Source organism: Scyliorhinus canicula, chromosome 17, assembly GCF_902713615.1.
Source record: "Scyliorhinus canicula chromosome 17, sScyCan1.1, whole genome shotgun sequence".
NCBI classification, from domain to species: domain Eukaryota; kingdom Metazoa; phylum Chordata; class Chondrichthyes; order Carcharhiniformes; family Scyliorhinidae; genus Scyliorhinus; species Scyliorhinus canicula.
This window is the reverse complement of record NC_052162.1, coordinates 118,225,405-118,242,776: the sequence shown is the minus strand read 5'-3', so window position 1 is coordinate 118,242,776 and position 17,372 is coordinate 118,225,405. Positions and strand designations below refer to the sequence as shown.

The 17,372-nt window shown below is 48.8% G+C and overlaps 2 protein-coding genes across 2 annotated transcripts; one reads left to right on the top strand and one right to left on the bottom strand.

Annotated features, from left to right (window-relative positions):
- Positions 1-2,733: 2,733 nt before the first annotated feature.
- LOC119951355 (gastrula zinc finger protein XlCGF26.1-like) lies at positions 2,734-9,019 on the bottom strand. The gene is made up of 2 exons (XM_038774489.1): positions 8,443-9,019; positions 2,734-5,362 (listed from the first exon to the last, which is right to left on the bottom strand). The coding sequence occupies exon 2, from the start codon at positions 5,005-5,007 to the stop codon at positions 3,397-3,399; it is 1,611 nt and encodes a 536-aa protein (XP_038630417.1). The 5' UTR covers positions 5,008-5,362; positions 8,443-9,019; the 3' UTR covers positions 2,734-3,396.
- Positions 9,020-14,568: 5,549 nt separating this feature from the next.
- LOC119951364 (zinc finger protein 112-like) lies at positions 14,569-16,259 on the top strand. Its single transcript, XM_038774507.1, has one exon. The coding sequence runs from the start codon at positions 14,623-14,625 to the stop codon at positions 15,589-15,591; it is 969 nt and encodes a 322-aa protein (XP_038630435.1). The 5' UTR covers positions 14,569-14,622; the 3' UTR covers positions 15,592-16,259.
- The last annotated feature ends 1,113 nt before the right edge of the window (positions 16,260-17,372 follow it).

Genomic DNA, 17,372 nt, shown 5'->3' with positions numbered 1-17,372 from the left:
TGGCCTCGCGAATCTCCATGGATCCACCCCTCCCATCTGGTCCATAAATCCCCTCAACACCTTAGCCGCCGCAGGCCTCCTACCCGTCCTGGAACTGGATCGATCCAGTGGCGGATCCAAACCGTGTTGAAATCCCCCCCATTACCAGGCCCCCGCCTCCAAATCTGGAATCCGGCCCAACATGCGCCACATGAAACCTGCATCATCCCAATTTGGGGCGTATACATTGACCAGCACCACCCGCTCCCCTTGCAGCTTGCCACTCACCATCACATACCTCCCACCACTATCTGCCACCACACTCGACGCCTCAAACGACACCCTCTTCCCCACCACCCTCCGGTTTTTTGCATCCAGCCCCGAATGAAACACTTGGCCCACCCACCCCTTCCTCAACCTGACCTGATCCGCCACCTTCAGGTGCGTCTCCTGTAGCATGGCCACGTCCGCCTTCAGCCCCCTCAAATGCACGAACACGCGGGACCGTTTAACCGGCCCATTCAGTCCCCTCACATTCCAGGTGATCAGCCGGATCGGAGGGCCACCTGCCCCCCTCCCCCGTCGACTAGCGATCACCCTTCCGTAATCCGCCACGTGCCCGCCCCCCCCACTCAGCCCGTTTCCCAGGGCGACAGACCCCCATCCCGACCCCCTCTACACACTCCAGCTCCTTCTTGGCCATTCCAGCAGCAACCCGGTATCCCCTCCCTCTTCCATCCCATCACCTCCCCACCGCCCCCCCCCCCCCCAAAGCTAGGGACCCCCTAGCTGCGTAACCCCAGTCATTGTACTTCCGTAAGTCAGCTGACTCCTGCTGACCCCGGCTATTCCCGCCAACCCAATTACTCTCCCCAGTGACACACACCCATTCCCCCAATGCCGACCCTGCCCCCTGCGTCTCCAGCGCAGGAGAAAAGCCCGCGCCCCCATCCCAAGCCCCGCCCCCGACCCAAAACGCGGGAAGACAGGCACATGACCCAACAGGGCCGCGAGCCCCACCCAAACCCGCAACCAGTGAAATAATAAAAGTCCCAACATGATATGATAAAACACCCAAGTAAACAGATAACAGTCCTGAAAAGCAGACAAGAAAAAACAGAACAGCAAAAAAAACATCGTCCAATAGAACCAAAAAGAAAAAAGCGAAAGGATATCAAGGAGGACAAAGCCTCCGGGCTGTGTACAATGTTCCCCAGCCCCCAGTTCAAGTCCAGCTTCTCTGCCTGGACAAATGTCCAGACCTCCTCCGGGGAGTCAAAGTAAAGTTGGCGGTCTTTATAGGTGACCCACAGGCGTGCCGGCTGCAACAGGCCAAACTTGACCCCCTTCTTGTGGAGCACTACCTTCGCCCGGTTAAACCCAGCTCTTTTCTTTGCCACCTCTGCACTCCAGTCCTGGTAGATCCTGATCTCCGTATTCTCCCACTTGCTGCTCCTCTCCCTCTTCGCCCAACGAAGCACACATTCACGGTCGACCAAGTGTTGAAAGCGGACCAGCACCGCCCTGGGCGGCTCGTTCGGCCTGGACTTCCGCAGCAGCACCCGATGGGCACCCTCCAGCTCCAGGGGTCCCCGGAACGACCCCGCACCCATCAGCGAGTTTAGTATCAGGACCACGTAGGCCCCCAAATCCGAACCTTCCAGCCCCTCCGGGAGGCCCAAAATCCGCAGATTCATCCAGCGGGAGCGGTTCTCTATCTCCTCCATCCTTGCCAACCATTTTTTTTGAAGCACCTCGTGCGACTCCACCTTCACCGCCAGGCCCATGAGTTCGTCCTCGTTCTCCGAAGCCTTCTGCTGCAGCTCCCGAATCTCCGCAGCCTGAGCCGTCTGAGTCGCCCCGAGCCTGTCCAGCGATGCCCTCAACGGCTCCAGGATCTCAGCCTTTAGTTCCAGGAAGGAGCGCAGCAGCAGCTCCTGCTGCTCCCTCACCCACTGCTGCCACGCTGCCGGTTCCCCACCCGCCGCCATCTTGTCCTTTCTGCCTCGCACCTTCTTCTGCTGCAAAGTTGATTTTCTGGTCGCTCCACTCTAGTCCAGCCCATCCACCGGCCGCTGAGCACAGTGGCTGCGTTCCCACCCGGGGAAAAGCCGAATCAGTGCCGTTGCGGGCCCTTAAAAGAGCCCGAAAGTCCAAAAATAGCGGGAGCTACCGAACGTGCGGCTTAGCTCCGCATCGCTGCAACCGGAGGTCTAATCTGAATTTTTCCAACATGACTTAGTATTCATTTTGGGCACGGCCTCAGCCCACAGATCTGATTACATTGTGTCCTTCGTGATGTTCAAAATGCTTTGAATATCAAGAGGGGTGTGAATTTTGGTTCCTGTCATTTCTATAGTTTTATTATCGAATTGTGTCCCCAGCACATAATTTTGACTTTGATTTGGGTCTAGTTTGTGTTCTTGTAGACAGGTTGTCTCCAGTTTTTTTAATTGACCTGATGTCAGCAGAGCTTCACATCGATATATTTGTCTCCCTAGTCATTCTTTTCTATCTGCTGATTTTACTTCAATGAAGGTGTGAATCATTGCTTTTAGCGTAATGCTAAAAATCTACTTGGTTATAACTTGAAAGGTTTACATTTATCACCTAACTCAACTGAAACCCTCATCCATGCTTTTCCAGATGCTTACTAAGATGGTTAATTTCAATGAAGGTGTGAGCCATTGTTTTTAGCTACATACAAAAATCCTGTTTGTTTGCTAAGCCTGCTTGGGAGAAGGAATCTGCATTTTATAATCATGCTCTTTGCAGCTGCTGTTAACCATTCATGGGATCTTTCCCTGTATCCTCTCATGTTTCTCTCAGACCAGATATTGCCAGACTTCCATGTTTCAAATGACACATCTTTCCTAATTTTCAATTACAAGATGAAACACGGAATCTCCTCACACAATCAGAGCAGGTGAATCAAGTGTGAATTCGCTGGTGTCTCCACAGTGTGGATGATGTTTGAAAAGTCTTTGTGCAGTGAGAGCAATTGAACAGTTTCTCCTCAGTGTGAATGCACTGGTGGGACATCATTACCTGAGAGCTTTTAAACCCACACCCACTGTCAGAGCATTTAAAGTGTCTCTCATTGGTGTGAGTGACATTGTGGCTCAGCAAGTGATGATCGAGTAAATCTTTTCCCAGTTGGAGAGGTGAATGGGCTCTCCCCGGTGTGACCTCGCTCGTGTTTCATCAGGTTGGATGAGGTTCTAAAGCTCTTTGTGCAGTGAGAGCAGCTGAACGGTCTCTCCTCAGAGTGAATGCGCTGGTGGGACATTAGTAGCTGAGAGCTTTTGAAACCCCTCCTGCAGTCAGAGCATTTAAAGGGCCTGCTCGCGGTGTGAGTGACATTGTGTTTCCGCAGGCTGGATAATTCAGTGAATCCCATATCACACACAGTGCAGATCAATGGTTCTCCCCGGTGTGAACTCGCTGGTGTGTCTGCAGGTGGTGTAGCTGAGTGAATCTCTTATCACACACAGTGCAGCTGAATGGCCTCTCCCCAGTGTGAACTCGTTCGTGTCTCCGCAGGTTGCCAATGTCAGTGAATCCCTTTTCACACTGAGAGCAGGTGAAAGGCCTCTCTCCAGTGTGAACTTGCTGGTGTCTCTGCAGTTTGGATAACCAAGTGAATCCCTTCCCACAGTCAGAGCAGGTGAACGGCCTCTCCCCAGTGTGAACTTGCTGGTGTCCCTGCAGGCTGGATAACTGAGTGAATCCCTTCCCACAGTCAGAGCAGATGAACGGCCTCTCCCCAGTGTGAACTCGTTCGTGTCTCCGCAGGTTGCCAATGTCAGTGAATCCCTTTTCACACTGAGAGCAGGTGAAAGGCCTCTTCCCAGTGTGAACTCGTTCGTGTTTCCGCAGGTTGCCAATCTCACTGAATCCCTTTTCACACTGAGAGCAGGTGAAAGGCCTCTCTCCAGTGTGAACTCTCTGGTGGCTCTGCAGTTTGGATAACCGAGTGAATCCCTTCCCACAGTCAGAGCAGGTGAACGGCCTCTCCCCAGTGTGAACTTGCTGGTGTCCCTGCAGGCTGGATAACTGAGTGAATCCCTTCCCACAATCAGAGCAGGTGAAAGGCCTCTCCCCAGTGTGAACTTGCTGGTGTCCCTGCAGGCTGGATAACTGAGTGAATCCCTTCCCACAGTCAGAGCAGGTGAAAGGCCTCTCCCCAGTGTGAACTCGTTCGTGTCTCCGCAGGCTGCCAATCTCACTGAATCCTTTTTCACACTGAGAGCAGGCGAATGGCCATTCTCCGGTGTGAACTCTCTGGTGGCTCTGCAGTTTGGATAACCGAGTGAATCCCTTCCCACAGTCAGAGCAGGTGAACGGCCTCTCCCCAGTGTGAACTCGTTCGTGTCTCCGCAAGTTGCCAATGTCAGTGAATCCCTTTTCACACTGAGAGCAGGTGAAAGGCCTCTCCCCAGTGTGAACTCTCTGGTGGCTCTGCAGTTTGGATAACCGAGTGAATCCCTTCCCACAGTCAGAGCAGGTGAACGGCCTCTCCCCAGTGTGAACTTGCTGGTGTCCCTGCAGGCTGGATAACTGAGTGAATCCCTTCCCACAGTCAGAGCAGATGAACGGCCTCTCCCCAGTGTGAACTCGTTCGTGTCTCCGCAGGTTGCCAATGTCAGTGAATCCCTTTTCACACTGAGAGCAGGTGAAAGGCCTCTCCCCAGTGTGAACTCTCTGGTGGCTCTGCAGTTTGGATAACCGAGTGAATCCCTTCCCACAGTCAGAGCAGATGAATGGCCTCTCTCCGGTGTGAAGTCGCTGGTGACCCTGCAGGCTGGATAACTGAGTGAATCCTTTCCCACAGTCAGAGCAGGTGAAAGGCCTCTCCCCAGTGTGAACACGTTCGTGTCTCCGCAGGCTGCCTATGTCAGTGAATCCCTTTTCACACTGAGAGCAGGTAAAAGGCCTCTCTCCAGTGTGACTGCGTTGATGCGTTTCCAGCAGGCATGGGAATGTGAATCCCTTCCCACAATCCTCACATTTCCATGGTTTCTCCATGGTCCGGGTGATTTTGTGTATCACCGCGTTGAACAGTCAGTTGAAGCCTCGTCCACACACAGAACACCTATACAGTCTCTCCCTGCTCTGAATGGTGTAGTATTTTTTCAGGCTGTGTCACTGGTTATAGCTCTTTCCACAGTCAGTGCTGTGTAACAGTCTCACACGGGTGTGTGTGTCTCAGTGCTATTCCAGACACACTGATGTTTAAAATCTCTTGAAGCAGACAGAATAGACAAACTTTTCTCCTTCTAGATTCAAAGGCCGATGATCCCAAGAATTGAATGACTCAGTCAGTTCTTGACGTGATATTTAGTTTGAGATATAGGCCTCAAACTCCTCTCGTTCGAACTTCCTGCAAACAGATTTTACAATAGTAATCATTGTCAGTACAGGATAGAAACACAGAACAGACAATTCTAGTTTCTATCGAACATTCTTTCCTCTCTCTCTTTCCCTAAAATGCTCTAAATCTCAATCCCACAGACTCTCCCTCCATTCTCACTCTGCTGTATCTAATATTCACCGTCCCAATTCTCCTGAAGGTGCTGATTCAGGCTGATTGACAGATCCCTGCTCACTGCTTCCTGTCCTGGACACAGAGACCTGAAAATCTTCATGCAGGCTGACAGACAGATATATGTCGAGATTACTGGATGAAAAATGTGTGTAATATACAGACTGTATTCACTTACTTTCCCTCCCAATTTTCCTGAAGGTGCTGATCAACAAATCTAAACTCACTAAAACCTGTACAAGAGGAGAGAATCTCCATATAAGGACATTTACTGATTAGAGATGGGGAAATCTGTGGAAGAATTTTATTTAGTCATGGAGTGGACATGACAGGGAACTCACTGCCCACAAGGGTTGTGGAAGTCCAGATAATCAATAATTTAAAATAAAATAGGATGGTCACTTGAAGAAAATAAACTTGCAGGGAACAGGGATATCGAGGGGGAATGGGACTGACTGGATTACTGTGCAGAGAGTCAGCATAGACATAGACATAGAAGACATAGAACAGTACAGCACAGAACAGGCCCTTCGGCCCTCGATGTTGTGCCGAGCAATGATCACCCTACTTAAACCCACGTAACCCGTATACCCGTAACCCAACAATCCCCCCATTAACCTTACACTACGGGCAATTTAGTATGGCCAATCCACCTAACCCGCACATCTTTGGACTGTGGGAGGAAACCGGAGCACCCGGAGGAAACCCACGCACACACGGGGAGGACGTGCAGACTCCACACAGACAGTGACCCAGCCGGGATTCGAACCTGGGACCCTGGAGCTGTGAAGCATTGATGCTAACCACCATGCTACCGTGAGACCCCAATTGACTTGAGATACCAAATGGATTCTGTCAGTGCTGCAATGACTGTATGACTGGAAATATATAATGTGGGTACAGTACTATATAACAAAACTAGAACTAATAATACATGTATTTTATTACAGAACCATCAATAATATATAATTCATACCATATAACAACACTAGACATGTCTCTGTCCGATATTAAATTTTTAAAAATTAATTTACGGGATGTGGACAATGCTGGTTAGGCCAGCATTTATTGCCCATCCCCAGTTACCCTTCCAAAGTAGTGGTGAGTTGCCTTCTTAAAACGCTGCAATCCTTGAGGTGTAGGTACATCCCCTGTGCTTTTTTAAAATGTTTTTATAAATGTAAAGGACCCAATTCATTTTTTCCAATTAAGGGGCAATTTAGCATGGCCAATCCACCTACCCTGCACATCTTTGGGTTTGAGAGCGAAACCCACGCAAACACAGGGAGAATGTGCAAGCTCCACACGGACAGTGACCCAGAGCCGGGATTGAGCCTGGGACCTCGGCGCCGTGAGGCAGCAGCGCTAACCACTGCTCCACCATGCTGCCCTACATCCCCTGTGCTGTTAGGGAGGGAATTCCAGGAGGTTGCCCCAGGGACAGTGAAGGAACGGCAATATATTTCCAAGTCAGGGTGGTGTGTAACTTGGAAGCGAACCTCCAAGTGGTGAGGTTCCCAGGTATCTGCTGCTCTTGTCCTTCTAGATGGTAGTGGTTGTGGGTATGGAAGGTGCTGTCTGAGGAACATTTATGAGTTACTGCAGTGTATCTTGGAGATGGTATACACGGCTGCTACTGTTTGTCGGTGGTGGAAGGTTTGAATGTTTGTGGAAGGGGGTGCAATCAATCAGGCTGCTTTGACCTGGATACAGCCAAGCTTCTTGCGTGTTGTTGGAGCTGCACTCATCCAGCAAAGTGGAGCGTATTCCATTACACTCCTGACTTGTGCTTGTAGATGTCTGGTGGACAGGCTTTGGGGCATCAGGTGGTGTGTTACTTGCCGTAGGATTCCTAGCCCTTGATCTGTCCTGGTAGCTACAGTATTAATATGGCCAGTCCTGTTCAGTTTCTGATCAATGGTAACCCCCACGAAGTTGATTGTGCGGGTTTCAGCGATGGGAATGCCACTGAATGTCAAGGGGTGGTGGTTAGATCCTCTCTTGTCGGAGATGGTCATTGCCTGGCACTTGTGTAGCACGAATGTAACTTGCCACTTATCAGCCCAAGTCTGGATATTGTCCAGGTCTTACTGAATTTGGACATGGACTGCTTCATTATCTGAGAAGTTGAGAATGGTGCTGAACATGTTTGCAGATGTCTGCAAACATCACTTCTCACCTGATGATGGAAGGGAGATCATTGATGAAGCAGCTGAAGATGGTTGGTCCTAGGATACTGCCCTGAGGATCTCCTGCAGTGATGTCCTGCAGCTGAGATAATTGACCTCCAATCACCACAACCATCTTCCTTTGTGCCAGGTATGACTCCAACCAGCGTAGAGTTATCCCCTAATTCCCACTGACTCCAGTTTAGCTGGGGTTCCTTAATTCCATACTCTGTCAAATGCTGCCTTGATGTCAAGGGGAGTCACTCTTACCTCCCTTCTGGCATTCAGCTCTTTCGTCCAAGGTTGTAATGAGGTCAGGAGCTGAGTGACTCTGGTGAAATCCAAACTGAGCATCCGGGAGCAGGCTATTGCAGAATAAGTGCCACTTAATTGGACCTTTGATGACTCCTTCCATCACTATGCTGATGATAGAGAGTATTTCGACGGGGAAGTAATTGGCTGGGTTGGATTTGGCTTGTTTACTGACCCCTTAAATGTCAGCCATCTCCTGGAGAAACCAGCCCTTTAATTGTGAACATTAGGAAAGAGACCATTTTAGCCAGACAAATAAATGTGTCAAGCTGAGGGAGCAAAGGATGTCAATGTCTTTAAGAGAGTGAGATCTGGGCCAGCCTTTACTGCTCCCTCCCTGGATTCACTTCCTTTCCCTTCAGTTGCTGCAAGTCATCAATTGAAGGTGAGAATCAGAAAAGAAATGTAAAAAGGGAGAAAAGAAAGTGTTTAACTCACAGATGTTGGAGACAGGAGGACGGGTTTAGTCTGTGTGCAGCTCAAGCTGATTCAGGGTTGGAGGAACAACAGCTTTACTCGGCACAAACCTCCATCTCCAGCTTCCGCATTGAGACAATGGGGGAGCTCTGATTGGCGGAGGGAAGATTCCTTCCGGTTCTCCTACTTCCAATTGGTCACAACTCAGCAGTGTCACCGGAGGTGAGCTCCTTCTGCACATGCGCAGAGTCCCCTCTCCCTGAGACATGCGCAGTCCCGGGTCGAGGGAGGGAATCCTCGATAGCCGGAACTGTCAGCCGGTTGCCAGGAAACCTTGTCTCGTGGATGCGTCGGGGAGGGGGAAAAATTTACGGGGACGGGGCTCCGTATTCGCGCGCGGGGCGGGTGCGCTCAAATGCAGTGACGTCACTGTGGAAGGGATTGATTACTATTGGTTGATTTAGAGGACTAGCTGCTTTGTGATGTCACAATGTGGAGGTTGGACAATGAGTTTCAGACTAAAACTTCCTCCTCTGGGCAACATCTGGGAGCAAATCAATGTCTCCCCCTTTCAGAAGGTCATAAGATATAGGAGCAGAATTCGACCATTCGACCCATCGACTCTACTCTGACATTCAATCATGGCTGATCTCATCCTGGCCTCAACTACACTGTCCTGAGAGTTCTCCATAACCCTTCAACCCGATTAAAAATCTGTCTAATTCCTCCCTAAATTTACTCACTGTCCCAGCTTCACCAAACTCTGGGGTAGTTAATTCCACAGATTCACAGCCCTTTGAAGAAGCAGCTCCTCCTCAACTCTGTTCTGAATTGGGCAGCACTGTGACCCAGTGGTTAGCACTGCTGTCTACAGCGCTGAGGACCTGGGTTCGATCCCAGTCCCGTGTCACTGTGTGGAATTTGCACTTTCTCCCCGTGTGTGTAGGTTTCCACCCCACAACCCAAAGATGTGTAGAGTAGGTGGATTGGTCACACTAAATTGCCCCTTAATTGGCAAAAAAATAATTGGATACACTAAATTTATTTTAAAATTAAAACTGTTTTAAATTTGTTACCGCTTATCGTAAGACTATTGCCTCTCATTCTGGAATGCCCCACAAGATGCACCAGCCTCTCCAAGTCTACTTATACTTTCCGTTTCTTTTCTCATTCTGAGGGGACTTTGGTGACTTGCAGCAACTGAAGAGAAAGGAAGTGAATCCAGTCTGTATGTTCCACACATTTTGAGTTCAGTAATATAGACATATTTCTGTCTGGCAGTCTGCATGGAGATTTGCAGGCCTCTCCAACACGGCTGAGGCGAGGGGGGGAATTCGGGCGCGATAGCGGCAACCGTCCAGGACTGGCACACCGCTGCAAAGTGGCCTTTCTTGCCACAAGCTTTGCAGGTCGAGGTGCGGGCTGGGCAGCGCTGGCGGGGATGCTTCTGCTGACCACAGAAGTAGCAGCGGGGACCCCCAGGGTGCGTGGTGCGGCGAGCAGCGCAGGTGTACTGTGCGGGGGCAGCTGCTGGGGGTGGGGCGGTTGCGGGGTCCACGAGGGGTAGGACGGGTGGGCCAAGGGAGCCAGTTGCGGGGTCCACGAGGGGTAGGAGGGGTGGGCCGAGTGGCTAGCGGGGTAGGATCGCGCACCAAGGGAGGCAGCCGTCATTGATAGCGCCAGAGTCTTTGTAGCCGCGAGATCGAGAGCGGCCCCTTCCAGCAGACGTTGCCGGATGGGGTCCGATGCAAGACCCGTAACAAAGGCATCCCGCATGAGTAGGTCGGAATGTTCTGTGGCTGTGAGGGCCTGGCAGTCGCAGTCTCGTATTAGAGGTATAAGGGCCCTCCAAAAGTCCTCAATTGACTCACACGGCTGTTGGACGCGAGTAGAGAGTAGATGTCTCTTGAGCAGTTCCATGGCCCGGGCGTAGTCAGGCGCATCTCGAATTAGCGGAAACACGCTGGAGCTGAGTCTTGACTAAAGAAGCTGTCATTTCTGAGCCTCTGAAGTTGGAGGGTCCACTGAAGAGATGTCGGCCTCGAAAACTGCAAGCCAGTGAACAAAGTCTCTCCTGGCGTGTGGCGACTGCGGATCCAGCTGCAGGCGGTCAGGTTTAATCCTGATGTCTATGGTGTAAGGAAAATCTCACTGTAATAAATTGTGGCTCTAACAATTGTACTCAAAGACTCGAGTGAAGTACAAAAGAGGCGTTATTACAGTGAGATGTCATTCCTCCGGCGGCAGCTGTAGAATGGCATCTCAGTGAAGCTTACGAATATTTATACAACTCCCTATGGGCGGAGCTAGCCGGCAGGGGCTTACCGGAGAAACCTGTAATACAGGTACAGCCATACATCCCCCTACTGCAAACACACATATATACAGTGGTTGGATCACCACATGCTGCCCGGCTCAACGCTTTTTCATCAACAATGATTCAGCCTCTGCAGGAAATTGAGAAAAGAGGCAGCATTGCTCTTTGGCCACACAAGATAGTACTGGTTAGATTCAATGTCTTTATCCAGAAGGTGTGGAACTTCCTGCCACAGGGACTGGTTGAGGAAAACAGCATGAATGCACTTAGCAAGTTGCAGACACAAGAGAGAAAGGAATAGAAAGACCTGCTGACAGAGAGAAGCGATAGGCTCATGGGGAATATATACACTGACACTGGGTACAATGACCTGTTTTTGTGCTGTCTATTGAGTTTCATTCTACTTTGATTCTTTTTACAGGGTATTTTCCAAGATGTGTTTTGTGAGAGATGAAGTCACTATAGCCAATAAGTGTGAGCTGTTTTCAAGTTGTTTCCTTTACGTCCTGTACTTTGCCACTAACTTGCCGACAAAACAGCCTGGCCAGCTATAACTGTACTGTGTATAAATGTATGTTATTATAACTACTCCTTCAGATGCTTCAGTTTGCTGAAGCATTCACCTGCATGCTTGTAATAAAGAATCCCAAACTTTCGCCAACTCTGGACTCCAAGTGACATTTGTCCCACAACAACCTGGTGTTAGGAACAAGATCCACTGACGGCTCTGATTAAAGGAAAGTCCCCGTGGACAGTGTATTATTTGTTTTATACCACCTGTGTTTAATTCAGTCTGACTGACCACTGGGACCTCCAAAGAACCTCAGCGATCCATTTCTGGTCTGTTTCTTTGATCTCTATTCGATGCAATTTCAATAACTGGACCATTTCACACAGGGAATTGTCAGTTTTATACCAAGGATATGTTTGAGGCGATGCTGAAGTCCCCGTGACTGTGAGGGTTTTGTTGCTGCCGACAAATGAGGAGATAAAGCCGTACGGGAGGCTAAACAGAAAGAGTTTGGCAGTAGAAGAGAGTTTGGCGTGAGTTCAGAGGTCCCTGATGGGGCTCAGCCAGCATCATCACATCAATGGATCTGCACAGAAAAGGCCCAACCGGATGGAACTTACAAGTCCAAGGCGAAGTTAGTGGCTGAGGGATTTGAAAAACCCTTAGGAGACAAGAGGTCAGAGTGGACCCACCCACAGTGGGAAAGGTCAATTTGACATTTCTTTGGTCCTTTTCACAACATTTTCTTGGGAATGTAAGTCAAGAAACATAAAAGCTGCAGTTGTGCTGGGGAATCACTTCCCGAGGGCAGGGTTTCTGCAACGTCCTAAAAATGAGCCAGATGTAAATGGAAGTCTTTGGAAGTTAAATAAGTGTGTCTATGTTTTGAACAATGTTTCCGAGTGTATGGTGCTTCTCAGTTCGATCCGTTTTGTACAAGTCGGGTTGTCTCCACCTGAAGGCAGAAGCTGCCGTGTTTTATTGGTACCATGGCAGGAAACTCTCAGGCATCTTTATGATGCATGCATGTTGATGGCTGCCTATGTGGTGGTGCGAGTGAGTTCCAAAACAATGTTACTGACAGCAACAGAACAACATTTAAGGTTGGAGCCAGGCTTCTGGGACCTTTAAATAGATTGGATTGGAAATCAGGCAGTGTGGGATCTGATTGACTAGGGAAACCAGTCCTTTAACTGTGAACATGAAGAAAGAGACCATCCTTTTAGTCAGACAAATAAATGTGTCAAGCTGAGGGAGCAAAGGATGTCAATGTCTTTGAGAGAGACCTGGGCCAAGATTTCCAGAGTCTGCACCCTCCCTGGATTCACTTCCTTTCCCTTCAGTTGCTGCAAGTAACCAATTGAAGGTCAAAATGAGAAAAGAAATGGAAAGGGGGAGAAAAGAAAGTGTTTTACTCCCAGATGGTGGAGACAGGAGGGACTTTGTCTGTGTGAAGCTCAATCTTCAGTCACACAAAACTTGCCGTCTGATTGGCTGAACTCCCAGAGTTCTTCCGGTCCCCCAAATGTTTCCATTGGTCAATACGTCCGCTGGCAGGTCCGGGGGCGGGCTCTCTCCTGCACATGCGCAGCTTCCCTTCTCCCTTGGACATGAGCAGTACCGGGTCGCTGGCGGGCGGGAGATCACTGAGCGGCTTCTCGCTCTGGCCGGAGCTGTCAGCCGGTTGCCTGGAAACCTTGTCTGGAGGTGGTGTCGGGTGAGGAGGAAGAATGAGCGGCGCCGAACCTGCGCACTGGAACCAGGAGACGTCACCTCTGAGAAGCTGATTTCTATTGGTTGATTCAGGCAGGGGTCCATTGTGACGACATAAAACGGAAGTTGGACTAAAACGTCCTCCTGTCTCCAACATCTGTGAGTAAAACACTCCCCCCCCCCCCCCCCCCCGTTTCCATTTCTTTTCTCGTTCTGACCTTCAATTGGTCACTTGCAGCAACTGAAGGGAAAGGAAGTGAATCCAGGTCTCTCTCTTAAAGACATTGACATCCTTTGCTCCCTCAGCTTGACACATTTATTTGTCTGGCTAAAAGGGTGGTCTCTTTCCTAATGTTCACAATTTAAGGCCTAGTTTTCGCAAGAGATGGCCGACATTTAAGGGAACAGTAAGTTAATATAGGACAGAGATATGTCTTATGTCCTTACATGATATAGATTAGATATATTGTTTGTAGTTCTGTACTAAATTACATTTAATATTATTTCTAGTTTTGTAACATAGTACTGTAATTAGATTTATTGTCACATGTTCCGAGGTATCGTGAAAAGTATTGTTCTCCGTACAGTGCAGCCAGCTCATTCCATACATGAAAAACATAGATCATAAGATAAATACACAATTTAAATACATAGACATTGGGTGAAGCATTCGGAGTGTAGTGCTGCATAGTGGTTAAGATTCATGGAGAGTTCAGTTCATAGAGTCATTCAGGTGTCTGGTAACAGTAGGGAAGAAGCTGTTTTTGAATCTATAAGTTCGTGTTCTCAGACTTTTGTATCTTTTGCCCAATGGAAGAGATTGGAAGAGAGAATGACCAGGGTGGGATTGTTAGGTGTGACGTCGCTCGTGTTTGATCAGGTTGGATGAGGTTCTAAAGCTCTTTGTGCAGTGAGAGCAGCTGAACGGTCTCTCCTCAGAGTGAATGCGCTGGTGGGACATCAGTAACTGGGAACTTTTGAAACCCTTCCTGCAGTCAGAGCATTTAAAGGGCCCGTTCTTGGTGTGAGTGACATTGTGGTTCAGCAGGCTGGATAATTGAGCAAATCCCTTATCACACACAGAGCAGATGAATGGCCTCTCCCCGGTGTGAACGCTCTATAGGGGCTGGTTTAGCTCACTGGGCTAAATCGCTGGCTTTTAAAGCAGGCCAGCAGCACGGTTCGATTCCCGTACCAGCCTCCCCGGACAGGCGCCGGAATGTGGCGACTAGGGACTTTTCACAGTAACTTCATTGAAGCCTACTCGTGACAATAAACGATTTTCATTTTTTCATTATGTTCTTATGTAACTTCTATGATTCTGTACTGACAGTGATGATTCCTTTTCCAGGATAATAGAAGAGGAGGAATTACAGACAGAAATCTCAAAAATCACGTCTGAGATCTGTCAGATTCACTGGATTCGTTGGGGCCTGAATATTATTGGCCTTTGAATCTAGAAGGAGAAATGTTTGTCCGATCTGTTAGCTTCAAAAAATTTTAAACATCAGTGTGACTGGAAAAGCACCGAGACACACACACACCCGAGTGAGAGTGTTCCAGAGCACTGACTGTGGAAAGAGCTTGAACCAGTTACACAGTGAATAAGACTTCAACAGTGTGATTGTCCGACCTGGGCAGACACGAGGAGACCCAAAGCATGGAGAAACCGTGGAAATGTGGGGACTGCGGGAAGGGATACAGAGCCCCTTCTCTGTTGGAGATTCATCAACGCATTCACACTGGGGAGAGTCCATTCACCTGCTCTGTGTGTGGGAAGGGATTCAGTCGTGCATGCACCCTGCAGAGACATCAGCGAGTTCACACTGGGGAGAAGCCATTCACCTGCTCTCAGTGTGGGAAGGGATTCAGACATTCATCAACCCTGCAGAGACATCAGCGAGTTCACACTGGGGAGAAGCCATTCACCTGCTTTCAGTGTGGGAAGAGATTCATTCAGTCATACACTCTGCGAACACATGAGAGAATTCACACTGGCGAGAGGCCATTCAACTGCTCTCAGTGTGGGAAGGGATTCTCTCAGTTATCGCACCTGCAATCACACCAGCGAGTTAACAGTGGGGAGAGGCATTTAACCTGCCGTCAGTGTGGGAAGGAATTCACTCAGTTATCCCACCTGCAGTTACACCAGAAAATTTGCCCTCGGAAGAAGCCATTCATCTGCTCTCAGTGTGGGAAGGGATTCACTCGGTTATCCCACCTTCAGAGTCACCAGCGAGTTCACACTGGGGAGAGGCCGTTCACCTGCTCTCAGTGTGGGGAAGGATTCAGTGATTCATCCACCCTACGGAAACATCAGAGAGTCCACACTGGAGAGAGACCATTCTCCTGCTTTCAGTGTGGGAAGGCATTCAGTGATTCATTTAACCGGAAGAAACATCAGCGACTTCACACTGGGGAGAGGCCATTCACCTGCTCTCAGTGTGCGAAGGGATTCACTGTGTTATCCAAACTGAAGTCACACCAGCGAGTTCACACCAGGGAGAAGCCATTCACCTGCTCTGTGTGTGGGAAGGGATTCAGACAGTCATCCAACCTGCTGAGACATCAGCGAGTTCACACTGGGGAGAGGCCATTCACCTGCTCTGTGTGGGACAGGATTTTATGATTCATGGCGCCTGCTGAGACACCAACAATTTCACAAGTGATTACAGGGGTTGGATTCTGCTGTTATTGTTTCTGTTCTCAAATCCATTCAGGATTATATTTCATTGATTCTATCAGTTGGCCAATGGGGATGGTCGGATGGTTTCTTTTTGCTGGACTGCTGGTCTCACAATTTGCCTCCAGTAGGCTGATGCTCTTTGAGCTTTGTTGCAATTACTTGGTTTCAAATTTCACAAGGATCAAAGCATGAAAGGGTGTTTGGAAGTTAGAACTCGTTTCTTTCCCATTTCTGTTTGGAGTACCCCAATGCATGCCACGTTGCCATGAAGATGGGCTCTGGTGGTTACATGGTTTTTAAAAATATCTGGGTGTTTCTGACAGAAGGAAACTGTTGAGGTATGAGGAGCAAGTTGTCTGTGTGGATTGGTAAATTAGAATAAAAGGTATGATGATAGACAGGCAATCACTAGCTGTTTAGGAATTGTTATGTATTTATATAAAATAAAGATTATTTTGAGCAACAATAATCCAACAGGAAAGATGATGCAACTGTGGCTACAAGAAAAGCTAAAGATTCCATTAGATCAAAGGAAGAGCCTCATAAAGTGGCCAAACTATTAGCCTGAGGATTGGGAACATTTTTTAGAATTCAGCAAAGAAGGACCAAGAGACTGATAAAGAGAAAATGGAATATGAGAGCAAATGGGCAACATAAAAACTGACTGGAAAAGCTTCTATAGGAATGTGGAAAGGAAATGATTAGCAAAGACCAATGTGGGTCCATTCCAGGCAGAGACAGGAGAGTTTATAATGGGGAATAAGGAAATGGCAGAGAAACTAAACAATGTGTGTCTGTCTTCACGGAGGAAGATACAGAAATTGTCCCACAAACACGAGGGAACCAAGGGACGAGTGACCACTAGAAACTGACCGAGATTAGTATCAGTGAAAAAGTAGTCCTGGAGAAATTAATGTTGTTGAAAGTTAATAAACTGGGGCTTGTTTAGCACAGTGGGCTAAACAGCTGGCTTGAAATGCAATAGCAGCAGCGCAGGCTCTATTCCCGTACCAGCCTCCCCGAGCAGCCGCCCGAATGTGGCGACGTGGGACTTCTCACAGTAACTTCATTGAAGCCGACTTGTGACAATAAGCGATTATTATTATTATATTTCCAAAAGCTGATGCTCTACATTCCAGAGTGTTGAAAGAGGTGGTTGTAGAGATAGTGGATACATTGGCGATCATCTTTCAAAATTCTATAGATTAGAACATAGAACAGTACAGCACAGAACAGGCCCTTCGGCCCTCGATGTTGTGCCGAGCAATGATCACCCCACTTAAACCCACGTAACCCGTATACCCGTAACCCAACAATCCCCCCATTAACCTTACACTACGGGCAATTTAGCATGGCCAATCCACCTAACCCGCACATCTTTGGACTGTGGGAGGAAACCGGAGCACCCGGAGGATACCCACGCACACACGGGGAGGACGTGCAGACTCCACACAGACAGTGACCCAGCCGGGAATCGAACCTGGGACCCTGGAGCTGTGAAGCATTGATGCTAACCACCATGCTACCGTGAGGCCTAATGATTCTGGAATGATTCCTGCAGATTGGAAGGTGGTAAATGTAACCCCACTATTTAAGGAGGGAGAGAGAAAATGGGGAACCACAGACCCATTAGCCTGACATCAGTCGGAGGGAAAATGCTACAATCTATTATAAAGCATTTGATAACATAGAAATTAGGAGCAGGAGTAGGCCACTCGGCCCCT